Source organism: Marmota flaviventris, chromosome 1, assembly GCF_047511675.1.
Source record: "Marmota flaviventris isolate mMarFla1 chromosome 1, mMarFla1.hap1, whole genome shotgun sequence".
NCBI lineage: Eukaryota > Metazoa > Chordata > Mammalia > Rodentia > Sciuridae > Marmota > Marmota flaviventris.
Window position 1 is genome coordinate 170,201,512 of NC_092498.1, and position 23,468 is coordinate 170,224,979.

At 33.8% G+C, this 23,468-nt stretch overlaps 1 protein-coding gene across 1 annotated transcript; it reads left to right on the plus strand.

Annotated features, from left to right (window-relative positions):
• Positions 1–253: 253 nt before the first annotated feature.
• On the plus strand, positions 254–21,859 carry LOC139707648 (zinc finger protein 420-like). The gene is given in 3 exon segments (XM_071619078.1): positions 254–375; positions 16,726–19,769; positions 19,772–21,859. Coding segments are annotated over 3 exon segments (3,114 nt in total). The 5' UTR covers positions 254–341; the 3' UTR covers positions 19,808–21,859.
• The last annotated feature ends 1,609 nt before the right edge of the window (positions 21,860–23,468 follow it).

Below are 23,468 nucleotides of genomic sequence, written 5' to 3' on the forward strand. Positions count from 1 at the left end.
ACAAAACAATATCTAAAGAAAGCGCTTTGTGTATGAATTGGCCTTGAATGTTTTCATTGAGCTTGTTGTTTAGGATTGCAGATTTGTGGAGATTTTCATAAGGCCAAAGGTAATGCACTAGTTGATAAAATAGAAATAAAACTGAATAGGTCAATTAACAAAAACTATGAATAATCATATGGTCAGTGTGTTCTTTACTTTCCTTATTTATTAATTAGTCTCCTTATTTATTATTTATCTAATTTCAGGAACTAGTGACATTCAGGGATGTGACCATTGATTTCTCTGAAGAGGAATGGGATTGCCTGGAACCTGCTCAGAAGAATTTATACAGAGATGTGATGTTAGAGAACTATAGAAACCTGGTCTTCCTGGGTGAGGATAACTTTCTTTGGGATTTCTAAATAAGTATTAATATTTAATTTTCTTTACTTGAAGAATATTTTTTTTACATCTAAAACCTAGTTTTATTTATTCTTTTTTAAACTTAAATTTTTTTCTAATTAGTTTTATATGAGAGTAAAACACATTTTGACAAATCATACATAAATGGAGTATAACTTCTCATCCTTCTGTTTGTACCTGATGTAGAATTACAGCAGTCATGTAATCATATATTCACCTAGGATAAAACTGATTCATTCTACTATCCTTTCTACACCTTTACCCTCTCCTCTTTCTTCAATCTCCTCCATCTAATCTAAAGTACCTTTGTTTTTCCCTAGCTACCCCCTTAATGTGAATTAATTAGCATTTGCATTCTAGAGAAAATATTTGGCCTTTGGTTCTTTGGGATTGGCTTATTTCACTTAGCATAATGTTTCCCAGTTGTATCCTTTTACCAGCAAAGCCATATATCACTCTTATTTTTGGCTGAGTAATATTTCACTGTGTAAATGTACCATTTTTTTTATCCATTCATCTGTTGAAGAGCACCTAGGTTGGTTCCATAATTGAGCTGTTGTGAATTGAGCTCCTATATACATTGATGTGGCTATATCACTATAGAATGCCGATTTTAAGTTCTTTGAGTATAAACTGAGGAGTGGGATAACTGGGTCAAATTGTGTTTTCATTACAAGTTTTATTTTAAGGAATCTCCACACAGCATTCCAGAATGATTGCACCAATTTGCAGTCCTACTCCCCACATCTTTTCCACATTCATGTTGCTTGTACTCTTAATAGTTTTTATTCTGACAAGTGAGAGGAAGTCTAAGTGTAGTTTTGATTTGCATTTCTCTAATTGCTGGAGATGTTGAACATTTTTTCAAATATTTGTTGATCAATTGCAATTCTTCTGTGAAATTTCTTAGTTCCATTTATTGATTGGGTTATTTGTTCTTTTGGTGTTAAGTGTTTGATTCTTTATATTTCCTGAAGATAATGCTCATTCTGAAGTACACGTGGCAAAGATTGCTCCCAATTTGTAGTCTGTCTATTCATGTTCTCATTGTTTTTTTTTTTCTGTAAAGAAGCTTATTAGTTTGGTGCCATCCTATTTATTGATTCTTGATTTTACTTCTTGCAGTTTAGGAGTCTTGTTAAGGAAATCAGTTCCTAACCTGACATGGTGAAGATTTGGTGCTATTTTTTCTTCTATTAGGTGATGGACCTCAATTCTATTGCCTAAGTCTTTGATCCACTTTTGAGTTGATTTTTGTGCAGGATGAGAGATAGGGGTTTAATCTCATTTTGCTACATATGGATTTCCAGTTTTTGCAGCACAGTTGTTGAAGAGGCTATCTTTTCTCCAATGAATGCTTTCAGTGCTTTCTTTCTAATATGAGATAATTGTAATTCTGTGAGTTTATGTGTCTTTTATTCTATACCATTTTTCTACATGTTTGTTTTGGTGCAACAGCATTCTGTTTTTTTACTATATCTATGTAATATCATTTAAGTTATGGTATTGTGATGCCTCCTGCTTCACTTATCTTTCTAAAGGCTGCTTTGGCTATTCTGAGCCTCTTAATTTTCGAAATAAATTTTATGATTGCTTTTTCTGTTTCTATGAAGACTGTCATTGGTATTTTAGTAGGAATTTTGTTAAATCTTTATAATGCTTTTAATGGTATGGCCATTTTGACAGTGTGAATTCTGCCTTTCCAAGAGCATGGAAGAATGGGAGATCTTTCCATCTTTCATGGTCTTCTTCAATTTCTTTCTTTAGTATTGTGTTGTTTTAATTGTAGGGGTCTTTCACCTCTTTTGTTAGATTGATTCCCAAATATATATATATACACACACACACTTTTTTTAAAAATTTTTAATTTGAGGGTTCTTGTGAATGTGGGAGTTTTTCTAGTTTCTATTTCAGGTGATTCATCAGTGATGTACAAGAACATGTTTGATTTGTGGGTGTTGATTCTGTATCCTGCTGCTTTGCTGAATTCATTTATTAGTTCTAAATTTTCCAGTGATAATTTTTGGGTCTTTTGAAAATAGAAATGTATTGTTAGGAAATAGTGATAGTTTGAGTTATTTTTCTGTTAGTTTCCATTTAATTTATTTCTTTTGTCTTAAGTTCTCTGGAAGGGTTTTCAAGGATGATGTTAAATAAAAGTGGTGAAAGAGGGCATCCTTGTCTTGTTCCAGTTCTTAAGAGAATTCGTTCATTTTTTTTCACCATTTAGAATGATGTTGTCCTTGAGTATAGCATATGTAGCATTTATAATGTTGAAGTATATAACTACTATTCATAGCTTTTTTTTTGAACATATGTTGATGCTATATTTTGTGAAATGCTTTTAATGCATCAATTGAGATAATTACGATTCTCGTCTTTAATTTTATTGTTGTGATGTATTATACTTATTGATTTCTTATGTTGAACGAGTCTTGCATCCCTGGAGTGAACTCCACTTATTTTAATTATGTTTTTGTTTGTGATTTGCCATGATTTTATTGAGAAGTTTTTCATCTATGTTCATCAAGAATATTGGTCTGCAGTTTTCTTTCCTTTATGTGTCTTTGTCTGCTTTTTGTTATCAGGATGAGCTTCATGAGATGAGTTTGGACGGTTCTCTTTTTTCTTGTTTTCATGAAATGATTTGAGGACTGTTGGTGTTAATTCTTTGAATTTCTGCTAGAATTTGGCTTAGAATCCACTTGGTTTGTAGAAGTTGGCTGATAATCCAGTTGGTCTTTGGCTTTTTTTTTTTTTTTGATAGCACCTTCTATCTTATTAGTTGAAATTGATGTGTTTAAATTGTATGTGTCCTCCTGATGCAGTTTGGTTCCGTCATATGTCTCTAAAAATTTGTCGACCTCTTCAAGATTTTATATTTTATTGTATTATAATTTTTTAAAGTAGTTTCTGATTATCATCTGTGTTTCAGTAGTGTCCATCATGATATTTCCTTTTCCATCACAAATTTTAGTAATTTGACTTGTTCTCTTTCTCTTAATTAGTGTGGCTGTGTTTATCTATTTTATTTATTTTTTCAAAACATTTTTTTGTTTTAATTTATTATATGACAGCAGAATGCATTACAATTCTATAACACGTATAGAGCTCAAAATTTCATATCTCTGGTTGTACACAAAGGAGAGTCACATCATTCATGTCTCCATAGATGTACTCAGGGTAATGATGTCTATCTCATTTCACTGTTTTTCCTACCCCTACGCCCCTCCCTTTCCTTCCCTCCTCTTTGCCCTATCTAGACTTCATCTAATCCTCTTCTCCACCACAGCATTATGAATTAGCATCCTTAAATTAGAGCAAACATTTGGCATTTGTTTTTTAGGATTGGCTAACTTCACTTAGCATTATATTCTCCAACTCCATTCATTTATCTGCAAATGCTGTGATTTTATTCTCTCTTATTGCTGAGTAATATTTTATTTGGTATATATACTACATTTTCTTTATCCATTCATCAACCGAGAGACAACTAGGTTATTTCCACACTTTAGCTATTGTGAATCTTGCTGCTATAAACATTGATATGGATGTGTCCCTGTAGTATGCTGTTTTTAAGTCCTTTGGATATAGACCAAGGAGTGGGAAACCTTGGTCAAATGTTGGTTCTATTTCCAGTTTTCCAAGGAGTCTCCATACTGCATTCCGTATTGGCTGCACCAATTTGCAGTCCCACCAGCAATGCATGAGTGTGCCTTTTTCCCCACATCGTCATCAACTTGTTTTTTGCCCTTGATTTCTTCTGCTATGCATTGGTTGCATTGGTTGTTCAATGTTAGATTAGCTTCAGTTTTTTGTTTTGTTTGTTTGTTTTACTTTATCATTGATTTCTAATTGTTTTTTCCATTTTGATCTGTTAGAATGCAGGGTATTTTCTCTATTTTTTTTTTAATTTTCATAGAATTTTTTGTGGCTTAATATATCTTCTATTTGGTGTTGGGGTTGTTGTTCAGTGGTAGATTGCTTGTTTAGCATGTGTGAGGCACTGGCTTAAAATGTTAAGCACCACTTATAAATAAAATGGATAATCTAAAAATTGAAAAAAACATCTACACAGTCTATTTTAGAGATGCAACCATGTGCTGCTAAGAAGAAAGTGTAATCACTTGTTAATGAATTAAATACTCAATATATTTCTTTTAAATCTAAATTGTTGATTGTACTTTTTAGTTTTTTGTATTATTCTTTGGAGGATATGTCCTCTGGTGACAGAGTTCTGCTAAAATTACCCAGTATTATTATGCTATGGTCTATTTGATTCTTGAAATTGAGAAGGGTTTGTCTGGTGTGTGTAGATGCTCCATAAATATTAACAAGTGTTATGTCTTGTCGATGTATTATTTGTTTATACAGTATGAGATGTATTTCTTAGTCTCTCCTGATTAATTTTGGCTTGAAGTTAACTTTATCTGTTATGAGGACAGAAACTCCTGCCTGTGTAGGAAATCCATGTGAGTGATATATTCTTTTTCATCCCTTTGCTTTTATTCTGTGGATGTCTTTGCTTATGAGGGGAATCTCTTGGAGACAGCATATCGTTTGATCTTCATTTTTAATCCATTCTGCCAGTGTATGTCTTTTAATTGATGACTTTAGTCCGCTTACATTCAAGGTTATGATTTAGATATGATATGTATTCTCAGCCACTTGGGTTTATTTCTGGTTTTTAAGTTGAAATAATTTCTCCTTTGATTGATTACTCCTGTAGCATAATTCCTCCCATTGCTGATTTTTGGTTTGTTTTTCATTTTATCTTCATGGAATATTTTGTTGAGAATGTTGTGTAGTGCAGGCTTTTGAGTTGTGAATTTTTTTTAACTTTTGTTTATCATGGAAGTTTTTTATTTTATCATCTGATCTGAAGCTTAATTTTTCTGGATATAGTATTCTTCATTGAAATCCATTTTTTTCCCTAAGAATGTGGTATTAATATCCTAGGACCTCTTATCTTTGATGTCTGGCTTGAAGTCAACTGAGATCCCAATTTCCCCCCACTCCATATGTAATCTGATATTTTTTTCTCCCAGCCCTTAAAATTCTATCCTTATTCTGTAAGTCATTTTCATTATAATGTCTTGGTGTGGGCCTATTCTAATTATATGCATTTAGTGTCCTGTAAACCTCTTCTATATGATCTTCCATTTCATTCTTTAGGGTTGGGAAATTTTCTGATATTATTTTATTGAAAAATTTGTGTATTCTTTTGGTTTAGATCTCTGCTCTTTCATTTATTTCAATAAATCTCCAAACTTCCGCTTTTCATGTCATCCCATATGTTTTGGATGTTCTGGTCATGGTTTCTTAACATCTTCTCTGCATAGTTAGCTTCATTTACAAGATTATGTATTTTGTCTCATTGCCTGATTTTATGTCTTCCAAGTGGTCTAGTCTTTTGCTGATTCTTCTATTGAGTTTTTATTTGATTTATTGATTTCTTCACTTTGAGGATTTCTACTGTTTTTTATTATTATTTTTCTTTCAGAATCTCTGCCTTTTGAAGTGATCTGGAGTGTTGTCTTGAGCATAATGCTCCAACCTCTGGATTGCTGGAGTGCAAGAGGTAATATAATTGTCAGAATTCCTGGAGGCAGTGTTTAGGTTGAAGTAGGCTCCAGACTCTTCACTGAACCCCATTGTTTTGGAGATTTTAAATAAGCACACTTCCAGAGTCCAAGACTTATTGGTCCAGGCTGAAAGACTATACCCCAAGGATTTCACTTGGATTCCCTTTTTGTGTTGGGGAGCCAACTGTGAGTCCCATACCTCACATGGAGACCCTACAGTTCCTGGTCTTGGATTCAGACTCCAATTTCTTCCCCCTTGTTCTTCCAAATTCCTTACCAGAAGCATCTCTCTCACTAGTATTGTAAGGAGCCAGATTGGAGAGGGAGGTGTCTGGAGGCTGAACATGACCAGTAGTCTGTTAAGAGACTACCTCTCTCCATGTTTGATTTTGTCCTGGTCATGTAAGAACACTATATGTCATTCAGTGTGCGTTTATTTATTGGGCCTTTATTTCAGGCCAAACTTGGATTTATTAGGCATTGGTTCTGTCTGCTGCTAGCCTCTTTGCTGTGGCTGCAGAATGTTTCCTTATGATGTCCTCTGCATGCTTCTTGGAGGGATGGTAGCTACTCTTCCTCAGCAGGATATTGGATACTACATCTTTCAGGTTTGTTGGACAATGTCGTTGATATCTAAATGCTGTTTCCAGATATGCTTTGGGTCTCCCAAGAATCCATACAGGCTTCTTTAATTCCCTTATCCCTCCATTGTGCTCATGGCGGAACAACTCTGGCTGGTGTTTCAAGCCTGGCTGTGGCAGCAGCTATGTTGCCTGGGATTTTTTTTTTTTTTTTTTTTTTTTAATTTTTTAAAATATCCAACCCCCAACTCTCCAAGTCACTCCTCACTTTTTTTTTTAAACCCATCTTGGAAAAACTGTGTGTATGCTTTTTTGTTTTCCCACCACAGAGCAGCCAGGAAGGCAACCTCTCTATTCTGCCATCTTGAAAACCTCTCCCACAATAATTCCTTTTATTTGTTATTTTTAGTTATGCAAAAAAGTAAAAACCATTTGATCCTTTATACAAGCATGGAATACATCTTATTCTAATTGGGAAACCAATCTTGTGGATGTACACAATGTTGAAATTCACCATGTTGTATTTATATATGTATATATGAATGTAATCAGATTCATTCTCCTTTATTTCTATCCTACTTTGTGTGTGTGTGTGTGTATGTGTGTGTGCATGCAGGATGGGATTGAACTCAGGGCCTTGTGTATGCAAGAAAAGCACTCTACCAACTGAGCTGTATCCCCAGCCCTCTGTCTTCCTTTCTTCATTCTTTGTCTAATCCAATAAACTTCTATTTTTCCCCTCCCCACCCTCCCTTGTTATGGGTTAGCATGCACATATCAGAGAACATTCAATCTTTATTTTTTTAAATTGGCTCTTTAATGTAGATGATGGTCTCCAGATGCATCCACTTACAAGCAAATGTCACAAAATTATTCTTCTTTATGGCCAATTTATATTTCATTGTATAAATATATATATATATATATATATATATATATATATATATATATATATATATATATATATTACAGTTTCTTCATTTATTCATCTTTCATTGGACATCTAGGTTGGCTCTGTAGCTTAGCTATTTTGAATTGTGTTGCTATAAATATTGGTGTGTCTGTGTCAATGTGATAGCTGATTTTTAACTCCTTTGTATATATATCACATAGTGATATAACCAGGTTAAATTCCATTCCAAGTTTTTTTGTTTTTGTTTTTGTTTTTTATTTTGCAGAATCTCTATACTACTTTCTAGAGTGGTTGCACCAATGTGCAAACAAAATTGGAACAAAACTGCAAAATTTTGAAAGCTACCTTTAAAATGCTTTATGCTACACATTAGAACAAATTCATCAATATATAGATAATAAAAATTCATTTAATTCCATCTACTTGGAATTCTGATGCAGGAGGATTGCAAATTAAAGGCTATCCTTAATAACTTAGGTTTCAATTCTTGCTTTTTAGGGAAAAAATGGCATTTTTTTTTGTGCAGACAAGAAAATGTTTTATCTTTTGTATAGTGTTTGAAATTTTAATTGTGATCAAAACCACAAATAAATCTTGCTATTTCCAACATCTCAAATATATTTAGTTCAAATTGTTATATAATATGTCTTTAGAAATTTTACATCTCAAAAAAAATGAAATCTCATAAAAACAAGGTTTATTTATATTCCTCCATCTCAAATACTATTCTCCATTTTGTTAAGTTTAGCTATCTTATTTATACTAGTAGAACAGTTCAGTGTTTTTCTTTTAAAAAATTATTTATTTACTTTTTGTTTTAAGTGGACACAATATCTTTATTTCATTTTTATGTGGTGCTGAAGACTGGACCCTGTGCCTCGTGCATGCTTGGTGAGCACTCTATCACTGAGCCACAACCCCAGATCCACGTCAGTAGCTTCTAGTGACTTATTTCTTTTATCAAAGTCTGCTTTATGGTTTTCCTTATTATAGCTCTTACAAAATTTCCTACCTTTTTGGACTTGAAAAATATTCTGTAGTTTATATATTTTAAATTTTCTTATTTACTTATTTCAAGGAATATTTTGTTTGCTTTGACATGATGTCTCTTTTGAATAATATTTTAACAATTGCAAGTGTCTTAATTTGCCATAAACTTTGGGTTTACTACCATACTCACTTAGAATTCTATATGCCTAGTGGTCTTATTGCCAGTATTAACTATTGAATATTGTAGCTTTTTAAGTCAGAACATTGTTCCAATTTGGTTGTGTTTTGAATATTTTTGAGTTATTCATAATAATTTGTAGAATATCTTTTTTCTCTTTTTGGGAAAAATAACATTTGGAGTTTAATAGATATTGCATGAACTTCCAGAAAACTTTGAGGAGTAGAAATATCTTTTAATTTTGCCCTTCAATTCATGAAAAAGACCAAATCAACTAATTATGAAATATTTATGCATTTTCTAACATCACTTTCACTTTTTTAAAAATATTTTTTTAGTTTTAGTTGGACACAATATTTATTTCTATGTCGTGCTGAGGATCTAACCCAGTGCCTCACAGGTGCAAGGTGGGTGCTCTACCACTGAGCTACAACCCCAGTCCTTCTTTCACTTTTGATTTTAATTTTATTCCATAATATGTAGGAAATGTTAATATTTTCATATATATTAACTTTTTATAACCTGAGTTGTTCTATCCAGTATAATATTTCATTTGCTATTGAGAACATTACTTTTGTAAATGTAATTTGTTCAAAATAGTTTTTCTGAGTCTTTCTTTTTTTTTTTTTTTTTTTCTGTTTGGTGACTGCCATTTTGTTTGACTTTACAGGAAGCTAGACATTGTATCTCCTAGTACTACAATGTTATTTCATACTACAATGTTATTTCCTATTTTTGTTATCCAATTTTTTCAATATTTGCTTTCTATATTTGGGAAGTACGATGTGAGTTACAAGTGTTCATACTGTTTTTGTAGTAATGGAGGGGGAAAAAAGTTTTCATTTTTAAGTTTAATTAATGTACTTTGGTAATGGGGATTGAGGCCAAGGGTGCTGAACCACTGCTCCAAATCTCTGGTCCTTTTTATATTTTGAGACATGATTTCCCTAACTTGCTTGGGGCCTTTCTAAGTTGGTGAGGCTGGTTTGAGCTTCCTTAAGCAGCTTCCTTAGCTGCTGGGTTTTCAGGTGTGTGCTAGAGCACCTAGCTACTTTCATCATCATATAATTTTCTAGTCTACCTGTCACAGTTTCTTTATTAAAAATCTGTTTTGCCCCATGTAACTGTTATTTCAAACTATGTTTTGCATATTGTAATTTTCTTATTCCACTTTTCTTTTGGTTAATGTTGTATGCAATATTCTCATATTCTTTTGCATTTTATTTGTGTTCTTACACTTAAAGCATTTTATACACTACATACAATAGTATTTTTTAGATTAAATTCTATTAGTCAAGTTTTGTGATTTGATTGGTGTTTTATAATACTGCAGGTACAATCTAACAAATTTCTAAAAGTGAAGAATTACTCCTTTCAGAGTTTCTTTATTTCTTATAATTGTTTATTCTACTTTTCTTAATCAGTTAATTTGGTTCATTGATTTTCAGACTGACATGCTTTGATTTCTTTCCCATATCCCTTTGCATATTGTATGGCTATTTGTTTTGTAACTCACATAAGATTTTATAAAGATTACATTATGGGGCTGGGGTTATGGCTTAATGTTAGAGTGCTTGCCTCACATGTGTGAGGCACTGGGTTCAATTCTCAGCACTGCATATAAATAAATGAATAAAATAAAGGTCTGTTAACACTAAAAATAATTTTTAAAAATTACATTAAATTTACACTGTATTTTGAGCTAGTAATAAATTAAATTTGATTTATTATAAAATTTTGTTTTGTTCATATATACTTTCACAATTTTGATAATTTTACAGTTATTTTAATGTTGCATATACATTAACAAGTTTATATTGATTTTTATGCTTTTGTCTTTCAAATTGTATTGCCAGATTAAGTGTTTTGTCTTTGAAAGTGATGTTTTTTCCCCAAGAGAACTTTAAAATTTCGAAGTAATTTGTGTTGCTGTACAGATTTATTTTTCATTATAATGGATTATTTTAGTAGTTTTAGAGGACAGATCTAGTGGTGATGCTCTTTGGAGGCATTTATATATGTTAAAAGTGTTTATTTTTCTTCGCTATTTACAGATCAAATATTGTCAAACGGGTAAAAGAAAAAAAAAATGCCAACCAAGAACATATATTCAGAAATCCATTCTGTATTGTAAATCTTCCTAAGGAATTGCATAATAATTATATAGAAATACGTTTCTAGGCTTTACATCTTTTTTTGTGTGTGTGACCTCAAGTATTTCTCTTTTTGAATTTTATGGAGGTACTAGAGATTGAACCCTGGGGTACTTAACCACTGAGCAACATATCCAGAACTTTTTTTTTTTTTTTAATTGTTTAGTCAGGTTCTCACTTAGTTGTTCTTGATCAGTTGCTGAGGCTGGCTTTGAACTTGTGATTCTCCTGCATCAATCTACCAAATCATTGGTTTTGCATAGGCATGTACCACCCTGCCCAGCTCTTTGTGAATTTTTAGTTTTTGATGAAAACCTGCTTTGAGTCTTTTCATGCCCCCCCCCCCCCCCACCAATTGGAGATAATTGGACTTCTTAGGTTTTGATTTTGGGTTTATACCTCATGTTTATAAAAAAAAAAACTTTTTTTTTTTGACATGATTTCATGAACTTGGCTTACCTCAAACTTATGAAGCTCCTGGCTCAGTCTCCCAACTTGCTGGGATTATAGCTGTGCACATTAACCCTTGATCTTAAAGTATAAAATTCTTTAAATATAAAATTTTATATTTTTGAAATATAAAATTTCTGCTTGTATCAGTAATTTTTCTCTGATTTTTGTTCAGTTTTCTGTATTCTGGTTTAGCTCACTAAACTTATTTTAAATTTTTATTTTCTATACTTCAGGTAATTCATAACTCTCAGTTTTCTAATGTTTAATTCCTGCTGCTTTAGTTTGTTACATTGGTTAAGCCTTGTTTTCATTTATGTGTGTGTGTGTGTGGTGTATTATTTTTAATTGGTTTGTCCATTTGAAAATCAGCCAATGATGGATTTTATAGTCATTTTGGTAAATAGTTTGAATGTTATTAAAAAATAGACAAGAGTGATGCATACTGTCAATCCCAGCTAATTTAGAAGCCATACAAGTGTTTCAAGTTTGGGACAAGTTACAACAATTTAGTGACTAACAAGTTTAAAAGGGCTTGTTTCATAACTTAGTGGTACAGTATCCTTGGGCTTAATCTCAAGAACCATATATAATAAAAGTTAAAAGTAGACGTTTATGTGAACTCGAAATGCAAATCTTAATTATGTGTCCACAGGAGATTTAATCAACATGTTCAAGCGATATCTCCACTGTTTATTGCAAGCATCATTTACAATAGTAAAGTTATGGACTCACCCTATGTGCCCATTGATGATTGAATGAGAAAAAATATGGAATTGTTCTTATTAGTTGTAAAAAAAATCTTGTCATTTATTGTGAAATAAAGCAGATCAAAAAAATTCAGTTGCAGGAGCATCTGAGTTTGGAACCAACTCAGATGAGTAAATTGATGTTCCCAGGCACTGTGTTTGGTGTAGTGTTGTTCTACATCTGCAGTATTTTATTTTAAGGGGCATAAGAAGGTTGAGAGTTCTGTTGGACCACATGAGTGTAGTGAATGTATTGTGCTGTATTCCAGATAAATGCTAATAGAATGAACAAGTGTTTTCTAAGCACAAAATGATTATTATGAGAAATAATACAGGTTTTCATTCACTGGAGAGATATATATATATATATACACTCAAAAATACCATGATATAACTAGTAATACATAAAGTTTAATTTGTCAATGAAATAAGTCAGTAAATAACAAAAATTTAAAAAATCCAAAGCAAGTCATTTACCTTGATCGTCATGTGTTGGGTGTCATCTGTGTAATACAGATATAGGCTATGCCATGTTTTTAATTGTCTCTCAAACTTGTTTTTTCTTGTGAATCTTCTCAAGACATGTATTTTTCCAATTAAAAATTTTGTCCATATATAGTTTTAAAGAGTCCATAGACCTCTGTTGAATATATTTTATTGTCATCTAAATATCTATTTTCTCCAGGACCCTTGTCATGAAAGATAGAAACCAGTTTTTAGAGAGTCCCCAAGAAGGTCACATATGTTTGCATTTATTTTACATTTCCCTTTTTTCACTGAGAGAAGAGAGTAGGTAGATTTTTTCCCTAATTGTACAGTGCTATATTACAAAGAAGGAAAGACTATGTTTGACAAGTAACACAGTATCCCTCCCTAGGGAGGGAAATTATATTACACTCCTTAGTAATGGACTCATCTTGTTTACCATTTTTGGGAAGCCATCCATGGACGGTGCTAGAACTAAAACATTGTTGAAGCCATTAGGCAGTGAAGTCTGGGGGTGGGGTGTGGTATGGTGTAAAATTTTTCTTGTTTCAACAGGGCCTTAGAGCCACCAAAACAGTGGGGAAAATTTATTGGGATTCAAATTATACCCTGTTTTTGGGCAGTTAGATCCACGTAATCCAAACCAAAATATAAGAATTCATATTTCTTTTCTTTTTAAAACATTAAAAGGGTTAAAATCCACTTGCTTCATGCATGGCCTAAGCTCACCTTTTGTTCAAAGCTTGGTAGAATCAGTGTGTACTGAGGCCCTGTCCTGTACTGATTGGGTTACCCTGGTGAAAGCTTTCCTTTCAAGATGTGAATATTTGTTGTGGAAATCTAATTGGATGGAATTTTGTTCTGAGCAGGCAGAGATAAACAGAATGCATGGAGTATATATCACTTTAGAACTGTTGACTGGGCAGGATCATTTGTGATTTGGAGCAACAATTAAATTATGATTTATAAACTAATACTCAGATAAGTGTGTGTGCAAGAAGGGAACGAAGGTAATTACCTACTAAGACAGGGGAAAAAATTGGATTTTAGCCAGATCTGGCTATCTCACTCTCCTCAAAGTCCTTGACTGCATTACATGGTTTTGTGATTTTCAATTACTCATTAAGGTAGAACATGAGTCTTACATTTGGTTGGATCAGAGCCTTCTATTATTGTAACCTCCTTTTCTATCCAATAGCATAGTTGGCTCTGGCAATCTTCCAATATTTTGAAAACAGCTTTTGCTTATTTTCCTAGTCAAGTAGGAAGTCATCATTCTCATGATAATGTTGTTCAGTTTGGTCTTGTAACTTCTTAAACTACTCAACAGTGAGCAGAACTTCAAACCCTCATATGCTTTACTTCATTTTACTAATGAGCCAGTTAGTGTTTTATAGTGATAGTGTACATATTGTGGGAGTTCCTAAACATTTTGAAACAGCTACTGTTGTAGATATACCACCAAAAGCATCATTTCATTTGTTCCATACTTTACAAATGACAATTCAAATGCATCAAAAATCTTCATTTCATTGGCCATATCAGAGCATATTCTATAGAAGCTTCCAGATCCTTTGGCATCAGTTAATGATAATATTGAAAAACTTATTGCTGTTTGTCATCAAATATCTTTATTTGATTTTGTAGAAGCCTCACACATTTTTCATCATCAGAATTCTTCTACTTGCTTATCAAATTGTTTGCCAGTATTAATTATGTGTTATACATATTCCGTCTTCACCAACAGGGGATAATCCCCGTGGTTTATTGCCAAATCAGCTATGTCAAATGTATGTAACTCACATGCTTCATTTTGGCAAAAATTATTATGTTCATATTATTGTGAATACTTGTTCTTAATTTATCTTTGCCTCTGCCTGTGAAAAATAGGCTATTCAACATATTATTTCTCATTGCCTATGGGCTTTTGCAGCATTACACTGTCATTCACAGATTAAAACTGATAATTCTTTAGCTTGAACTAGTTCTTTCAAGTTTTGTCACCAATTTCATGTTAATTATAAAACAGGCATTCCTTATAATCCTCAAGATCAAGCCATTGTAGAGTGGGCTCACTTATTTATTAAACTACAATTACACAAAAAAGGGGGGATAAGACCCCACTAAATAACCTTAATCATGATTTTTTTGGTTCTAAATTTTTAAAATTGTGATTCTGAAGGCCATAGTGCTGCTGAGACAAGTCTTCCACTGTAACAGGTCTGTTGGTCCTAGTTTGGTGGAAAGATTTACAAACAGGATAGTGCAAAGGACCAGATTCAGTGATAATAGGGGGTGGAGATCATGCTTGTGTTTTCCCAGAAGGTTCATTTTGTCCTATTTGGGTACTGAAACATGCCATCAAACATGGACCTAGAGCCAACATTCAAATGACTAAAATTTAAACCAGAGATGTCAATCCTCACCCCAGCAGGAATAGTAAGGTAATATGGAGGAAAAGGATGAGCATGGATGGCCCTGCCATGCAAACACTCAAACTGCCAGTGTGTAAGCAACTGAAGAATCTTATCCAAAAGACTGAGCAGATGGTTCAACAAAAAGGAGATATTAAATCTCCAACCACAATGTTTGTGGTCATGATAACTCTATTGAACTGTCGAGGGATGTGGGGTCCATGTAGAAACTCATTGGACCTATTTTCCATATCCACCTGTAGTACACATGGTGGTGTGGACTGGAGAATCCATCCCAATATTTACTAATGATCCTGATATGACGGGATGTTTTACAGATATTCACATTACACCCATCCATGTAACTGGATTTCATTATATTGGCTACATACAGTTACCTCTATGCAGGTTCCATGATAAACATGCTGGCTGTTTAAAACTATCTTTTGAGGGAAAGAGTATATGGGGGACTTAGACCAGCCAATCATGCTGGCCCATGGGACTTAAGATTATATGTCAGGACAGTTATTAAAATAGTACGTTCTCATAACAAGCCAGTCATTTCCATGGAACATTTACCAATACCTTACTGCTCCAATTGTTCTGCAATAGAATTTTGTACCTTTCCTAAATGAATGAAATGTGCAAATGTCATGCCAGTACAACATAAAGTTTCTAGAAATAGTGATTATATTTTTGGATTGGTCTCCAAGAATTGGCAAAGGACATCCCTGTAAGGATGCCATGACTTCTGGCAGTTTTATTGGTAATGTTCTAACTTCCAGTGGAGTTGGTAAAAGATCTCTGGTGTTTAATTGCAGCCTGAGATTTTCTACATTATATAAATGGCCCTCTGCCTGACTTTGTAGGCTAGAATTGCAAATAGGTTTTCTGCTATGGCCTGTGAGACTGCATTCAATCTCCTTTTGCTTTAAACCTTGAAATATGTTTCAACATATTTTGCATCGTGTATTATTGGAATGATATGTTTGCTACTAGTTCTTTTTTTGTATCATGATAATAGGTTGTTGGGCCCTCAGAACAAGGATCCAGGATCCTTAAATAACTGCCCATCATTTGCATTTAAAAAATAAGTAAGGGGGATACGCAGAAAATCACCTGTGAGCTGTGTGGGAACTAAAACAACATTGAAGCCATTAGGTAGGAAAGTCTTGTGTCTGGAAATCCCAGCAGAAATCCTGCTGTTTTGAGAATGTGTGGCTTATGTGGCTTCCTACATAGCTCCATTACAGTTCAGAACAGCATCAGTGATGGGCATGACCCATTAAGAGCGAAACAAACTGCCTACCCTCACCCATATCCTATTATTGTGTGAAGAAGAAAGTACAGAGACAAGAATCCTCCCACACTGAAATCTTAATACCTATGAATTCCCTTTGATTGATACTGCTATAAATACAGCAAGTCCTGGATCTATCTTTGTTGGGTGCCACCCCCTTATGATTGGCTTAACCCATCATTGCACCAACTTTGTAAAACATTTCTTCTCTTTTGTGTATATATCATGGTTTTACTTTCATATGTTTTATTTCTCAGCCCACCCATCCCTCCAACAGAAACACCCATGTGGGATGTGAGCAAGAACATGTACTCTAATATGGTTTTGGTAGTTCTCACAATGTAATTTTGTCTGTACACTTTTACTTAGTTTATGTATTTCTAGAGTAATGGTGGCATTGTATTTATTAAACTGTTCTCCTGCTGATGTCCCGACAGTGCTATAATTTCATATGGTACATTTGCAAAATATATTCACCTCAGTCTATTAAGTAATACCAATTTTATTTATATTTATTTCAGCCATAACTTCTCATCATACTGAAGAATTTTCATCAGAGCGGGGCATAACATATTTATTACAAAAAGTAATAAAGGGAAGATATGGGAATTGCAACCTTGACTATTTACCAACAAGAAAATTATGGGAAATTATAAGTGAGAATGAAGTTCAAAAATCATATTATAAGGGACAAAACCAATTATCAGTGACTGTTCATAATGAAAATTTTACTGGTAACAGATATCAAGAACAATTAATATCTCAGAAAATACTTCCATTTATGCTTGTTACTTTTCAAGAATTCTGTATGTCTTTAAGAATAAATCTACAGCAATTTTGGAAGCATATATTTTCTCTGAAAGAAAATATGGAAAATCTGAGAAGAGATCTAGTCCATGCTTCAATTTTTAACTTGACCAATTTCAAATGTAGCTTTGAGTTAAACTTCCTTTGGAACATTTCTATAGACAAGAGATTTAAAACTAAAGGACTATCTTCTGAACGTGATTATTTTGAGAGTTTCTTTACAAAGTGTTCATTAGTCGACAATAAACAGATAATTCCTTCATGTGCTGAAGCATACAATTTTAACACTTGTGGGATTGTCCCTACTTACCCACTATTGTTTAATGAAAATTCAGATACAGATTTCTGGAAAACTTTCTACATATGTATTGAAACAAGTAACATCTTTAGCCAGGTCTCTATCCCAGGTTATTACCAGCATATGTATATTACTGATAAAAGTTATGAATATGAAGAGCCTCATAGAAAGTTTATCATTGGTCACAATGCCAGAAAACATCTGTATACTCATTTTCCAAAGATGTTTTGCAAAGATAAAAAGCGCGGTAGTTTTTCTCTTCAGTGCTTAAAACTTGTTACCGATCCAAATATTCATAAGCAAGACAAATCTTACAAATATGAGACATATGAAACAGCTCTTAATCCACTTGCAGTCCTCATTCAATACAAGAAAATTTGTACTGGGAAAGAACCCCAAAACTTTAAAAGTTGTATCAAAGTATCTGATTGCTCAACCCTTAGTAAATACCACATATACTACAGCAGTGATAAACCCTGCATGTTTAAAGAATATGACAAAACTTTTAATCAGAAATCACTCCCTGTCAAGCATCATAGCATCCATGCCCAAGAGAAGCCCTGTAATTGTAAAGCAAGTCTCAAGTTTAACAATTTCTCAACCGTTTCTCAATCCTTGAGATTTCATAACAGTGACAAACTCTGCAAATGTAAAGAATGTGGCCAAGCTTTTAATCAAAGCTCAGTTGTTGTATCCCAGAAAATTGATGTTAATGAGAGCTCTGAGAAATGTAAAGAAAGTTCCAAAGCCTTACAACAAAATTCAACCCTTACTCCAAACCAAAGGGATCATTCTGGAGAGAAGACTTACAAATGTGAAGTATGTGGCAAAGCTTTTAATCGAAGATCTCTTGTTATTCAACACCAGAAAATTCATACTGGAGAGAAACCATACAAATGTAAAGAAATTGACAAAGTTTTTAATGAAAGATTACTGCTAACTGAACATCACAGAAAACATACTGGAGGGAAGCCCTACAAATGTAAAGAATGTAACAATGCTTTTAATCGAAAATCAGACCTTACTAAATACCAGAAAATTCATACTGAAAAGAAGCCCTACAAATGTAAAGAATGTAGCAAAGGTTTTAATCGAAAATCAGATCTTAATAAACACCAGAAAGTTCATACTGGAGAGAAGCCCTACAAATGTAAAGAATGCGGCAAATGTTTTATTCAAAGATCAATACTTACTTATCACCTGAGAGTTCATACTGGCGAGAAGCCCTACACATGTAAAGAATGTGGCAAATCTTTCAGGCACTATTCAAGCATTTTCAAACACCTGAGAATTCATACTGGGGAGAAGCCCTACAAATGTGAACAATGTGGCAAATCATTTAATCAAAAATATAATCTTGTTCAACACCAGATAATCCATACTGGAGAGAAACCATATAAATGTGAAGAATGTGGCAAAGGTTTTAATTATAGATCAGTGCTTGTTGAACACCATAGAATTCATACTGGAGAGAATCCCTACAAATGTAAAGAATGTGGCAAAGCTTTTAGGCGTCATTCCAGCATTATCAAACACCTGAGAAGTCATAGTGGAAAGAAGCCCTACAAATGTGAACAATGTGGCAAATGTTTTAGTCAGAAATCAAATCTGGTCCAACACCAGAGAATTCATAATGGCGAGAAACCATACAAATGTGAAGAATGTGCCAAAGTTTTTAGTCAAAGATCACTACTTAATGATCACCGTAGAATTCATACTGGAGAAAATCCCTACAAATGTAAAGACTGTGGCAAGGCTTTTAGGCAATAATCATGCATTTTCCAACACCAGAAAATTCATACTGGAGAGAAGCCCTACAAATGTAAAGAATGTGGCAAAGCTTTTAAGCAAAATTCAGCATTTACTAATCACCAGAGAATCCACACTGGAGAGAAGCCCTACAAATGTAAAGAATGTGGCATGGCTTTTGCCCGAAGATCAGCACTTACTAGACACCACAGAATTCATACTGCAGAGAAGCCCTACAAATGTAAAGAATGTGGCAAAGCTTTTAAGCATATTTCAGCATTTACTAATCACCAGAGAATCCACACTGGAGAGAAGCCCTACAAATGTAAAGAATGTGGCAAAGCTTTTAGGCATCATTCAAGCATTATCAAACATTGGAGAATTCATACTGGAGAGAAACCCTACAAATGTAGAGAATGTGGCAAATCTTTTAGGCATCACTCAAGCATTATCAAACACCAGAGAATGCATACTGGAGAGACGCCCTACAAATGTGAACAATGTGGCAAAACATTTCATCAGAAATCAAACCTTGTTCGACACCAGAGAATTCATACTGGAGAGAAGCCGTACAAATGTAAAGAATGTGACAAATCTTTCAGTGAAAGGTCAGTGCTTGTGGAACACCACAGAATTCATACTGGACAAAATCCCTACAAATGTAAAGAATGTGGTAAATCCTTTAAGCATCATTCAAGCTTTATCAAACACCGGAGGATTCATACTGGAGAGAAGCCCTACATATGTAAAGAATGTGACAAAGCTTTTAATCAAAAATCAGGCCTTGTTCAACACCAGAGAATTCATACTAGAGAGACTAAATACGTTTAAAAATTGTTTGAAATGGCAACATTTTAAATGAAAGGTTCTTGCTTACTGACCATAGGAGAGTTTATTCTTGACAGAAGATCTATGAATGAAAACAATGTGGATGAACTATTAACAAAAAAATCAGTCTTTCAATATCTCTAATGAATATAGATGCAAAAATCCTCAATAAAATTCTGTCAAATCGAATACAAAAACATATCAAAAAGATCGTGCACTATGATCAAGTGGGATTCATTCCAGGGATGCAAGGTTAATTCAACATATGGGAATCAATAAATGTAATTCATCACATCAATAGATTTAAAGATAAGAATCATATTATCATCTCTATAGATGCAGGAAAAAAACATTTGACAAAATACAACACCCCTTTAGGTTCAAACATTTGTAAAGGCTATCTACGCTAAGCCTCAGGCCAACATCATTCTAAATGGAGAAAAATTGAAGGCATTCCCTCTAAAATCTGGAACAAGTAAGGGATGCCCTCTCTTACCACTTCTATTCAACATAGTTCTTGAAACACTGACCGGAGCAATTAGACGAAAGAAATTAAAGGAATAACTAAAGGACAAGAAGAACTTAAACTAGCACTATTTGCTGATGATATGATTTTATACCTTGAAGACCCAAAGAACTCCACCAGAAAACTTCTAGAACTAGTAAATGAATTCAGAAAAATAGCAGGATATAAAATCAACACCCATAAATCAAAGGCATTCCTGTTTATCAGAAACAAATCCTCTGAGAAGGACATGAGGAAAACTATCCCATTGACAATAGCCTCAAATAAAATAAGATACTTGGGAATCAACAAAAGAGGTGAAAGATCTATACAATGGAAACTACAGAACCCTAAAGAGAGAAATAGAAGAAGACCTTAGATGGAAAGATCTACGTTGCTCATGGATAGGCAGAATTAATATTATCAAAATGACCATTCTACCAAAAGCACTATACAGGTTCAATACAATTCCGATCAAAATCCCAATGGCATTCCTCATAGAAATAGAAAATGCAATCCTGAAATTCATCTGGAAAAATAAGAGACCCAAATAGCTAAAGCAATCCTAAGCAAGAAGAGTGAAGCAGGTGGTATTGCTATACCAGACCTTAAATTATACTACCGAGCAATAGTAACAAATAGCATAGCACTGGCACCAAAACAGGCCTGTAGAGCAATGGTACACAATAGAGGACACAGAGACTAACTCACAAAATTACAATTATCTTATATTAGACAAAGTGCCAAAAAATGCACTGTAGAAAAGATAGCATCTTTAACAAATGGTGCTGGGAAAACTGGAAATCTATATGCAACAAAATGAAACTGAACCCCTGTCTCTCACTATGCACAGAACTTAACTCCAAATGGATCAAGGACCTAAGAATTAAACCAGAGACTGCATCTAATAGAATAAAAAGTAGATTCTAATCTTCATCACGTGGGATTAGGCCCCAACTTCCTTAATGAGACTCCTATAGCACAAGAATGAAAACCAAGAATCAATAAATAGGATGGATTCAAACTAAAAAGGTTTTTCTCAGCAAAAGAAACAATCTGAGGTGAACAGAGAGCCTACATTCTGGGAACAATTTTTTACCCCTCACATATCAGATAGAGCACTAATCTCTAGGATATAATAAAGAATTCTAGAAGCTAAGCACCAAAACCATCAATAAGTTGGCCAAGGACCTGAACAGACACTTCTCAGAAGAGGATATACAATCAATCAACAAAACTGGTTTTGTGATGCCTTCTGCTTCACTTTTCTTTTTTAAATTTTTTAAGTGGTCACAATATCTTTATTTTATTTTTTATGTGGTGCTGAGGATAGAACCCAGTGCCTCACGCATGCCAGGTAAGCACCACTTCAGCCACATCTCCAGCCCTTGCTTCACTTTTCTTGCTAAAGATTGTTTTGGCTATTCTAGGTCTCTTATTTTTCCAAATAAAAAAATTAATGAGGTAACTTTTTTATAGCTTTATTTTATTCATTTATTTTTAATGTGGTACTGAGGATTGAACAGAGGGCCTCACATGTGCTAGTCAAGCACTCTACCATTAAGCCACATCCCCAGGCTCCAAATGAATTTTATAGTTGCTGTTTCTATGAAGAATGCCATTAAGATTTCAATAGGAAATTCATTAATTATGTTATAATGTTTTTAGTAGTATGGCCATTTTGACAATGCCAATTCTGCCTATGTAAAAGCATGGGAAGTCTTCCCATCTTTGAAGTTCTTCTTCAATTTCTTTCTTTAGTTGTGTAGTTTCATTGTAAAGATCTTTCACCTCTTTTGTTAAATTGTGCATCTTGGTTCTTACCTCAGGGCTAAGTTGTACTACACAGACCTAATAAGCTCTCATGGATATCTCCATATAAATCTTCATAATTCTTTCAAGACCCATGGTAACCCAAGATGAATCCTCTAAATCTATGCCAATGCACAATTTAAAATAGATTTATTGCATGATGATTATCTGCCAGACTGTGTTTCTTGAATATACTGATGGGAAAAAAAATGTTCTTCATGAAGAGCTGCCAAGCAGCACATAAATTCAACCAGGTAATTTTGTGTACTTTTTGGAAAATGAGAGTAATTCTGGGTAAGATACATTCAATCAGCCAGGAACTGGTTGATTATCATAATATAAATCTCCTTAGGAAAATAGAAAAGTCAGAGTAGATAATTACAATTAAAAATCCACATAGAAGCATGTATGTTGTGACACACAGAAACTCACTGTGTATAATGAGGCAGAAAGAATACCTTGACAAAAACAGTGTTATGATTTAGATGTGAGGTGTTCCCCAAAAACTCATGCATGACAAAATGCAAGAAAGTTTATATGTGAAATGATTGGGATATGAGATTCTTAATATAATCAGTGCATTAATCTTCTAATAGGGATTAGCTGGGTAGTAATTATAGGCATTTAGGATGTGGCTAGAGAAGGTGGGACAACGAGGGCATGATTTTGGAATTTATATTTTGTCTGTTCTAAGGAAAGCTCTCTCTCCCCCTCTTCCTTGTGATTATGTCCTGAAGCAATTTCTTGTACTACATCTTTTTATTATGATCTTCTGGCATACCTTGTGCATAGAGTAATAGAACAAGCTGTCTATGGACTGAGGCCTCTGAAACCATGAGCACCAAATAAACTTCCTCCTCTGAAAATTTTCTTATCAGGTCTTTTGGTTGCAGCACTAAACAGCTGACTAAAACATACAGTTATTACTGTATTACTCAATAGAATCCAAATATATTTCCCTCAGTACCTAACACTGAGGGAAAATATCTGAGAATTTTACATCTTCATGAAAGAGTATGGGAACCCCAGTCAAGAGTATATGTTTCTGACCTTGCAGAACAAGTTTCTCTAATGTATCACAGAAACCATTCTTAATGTCATATGGGTTTTTCTAAGGTGGGATCTCAGGATGGTGAAGATGGCCAGAATTTACCAGGGAATACATTTTCTGTAGCTGAGTGCTTGTGATCTTTGATATATCTAAATACTGGGGAGAATGGAAATACCATGTTAGAAAGAAAAAGAACTTAGGATTTTGAAGGCGT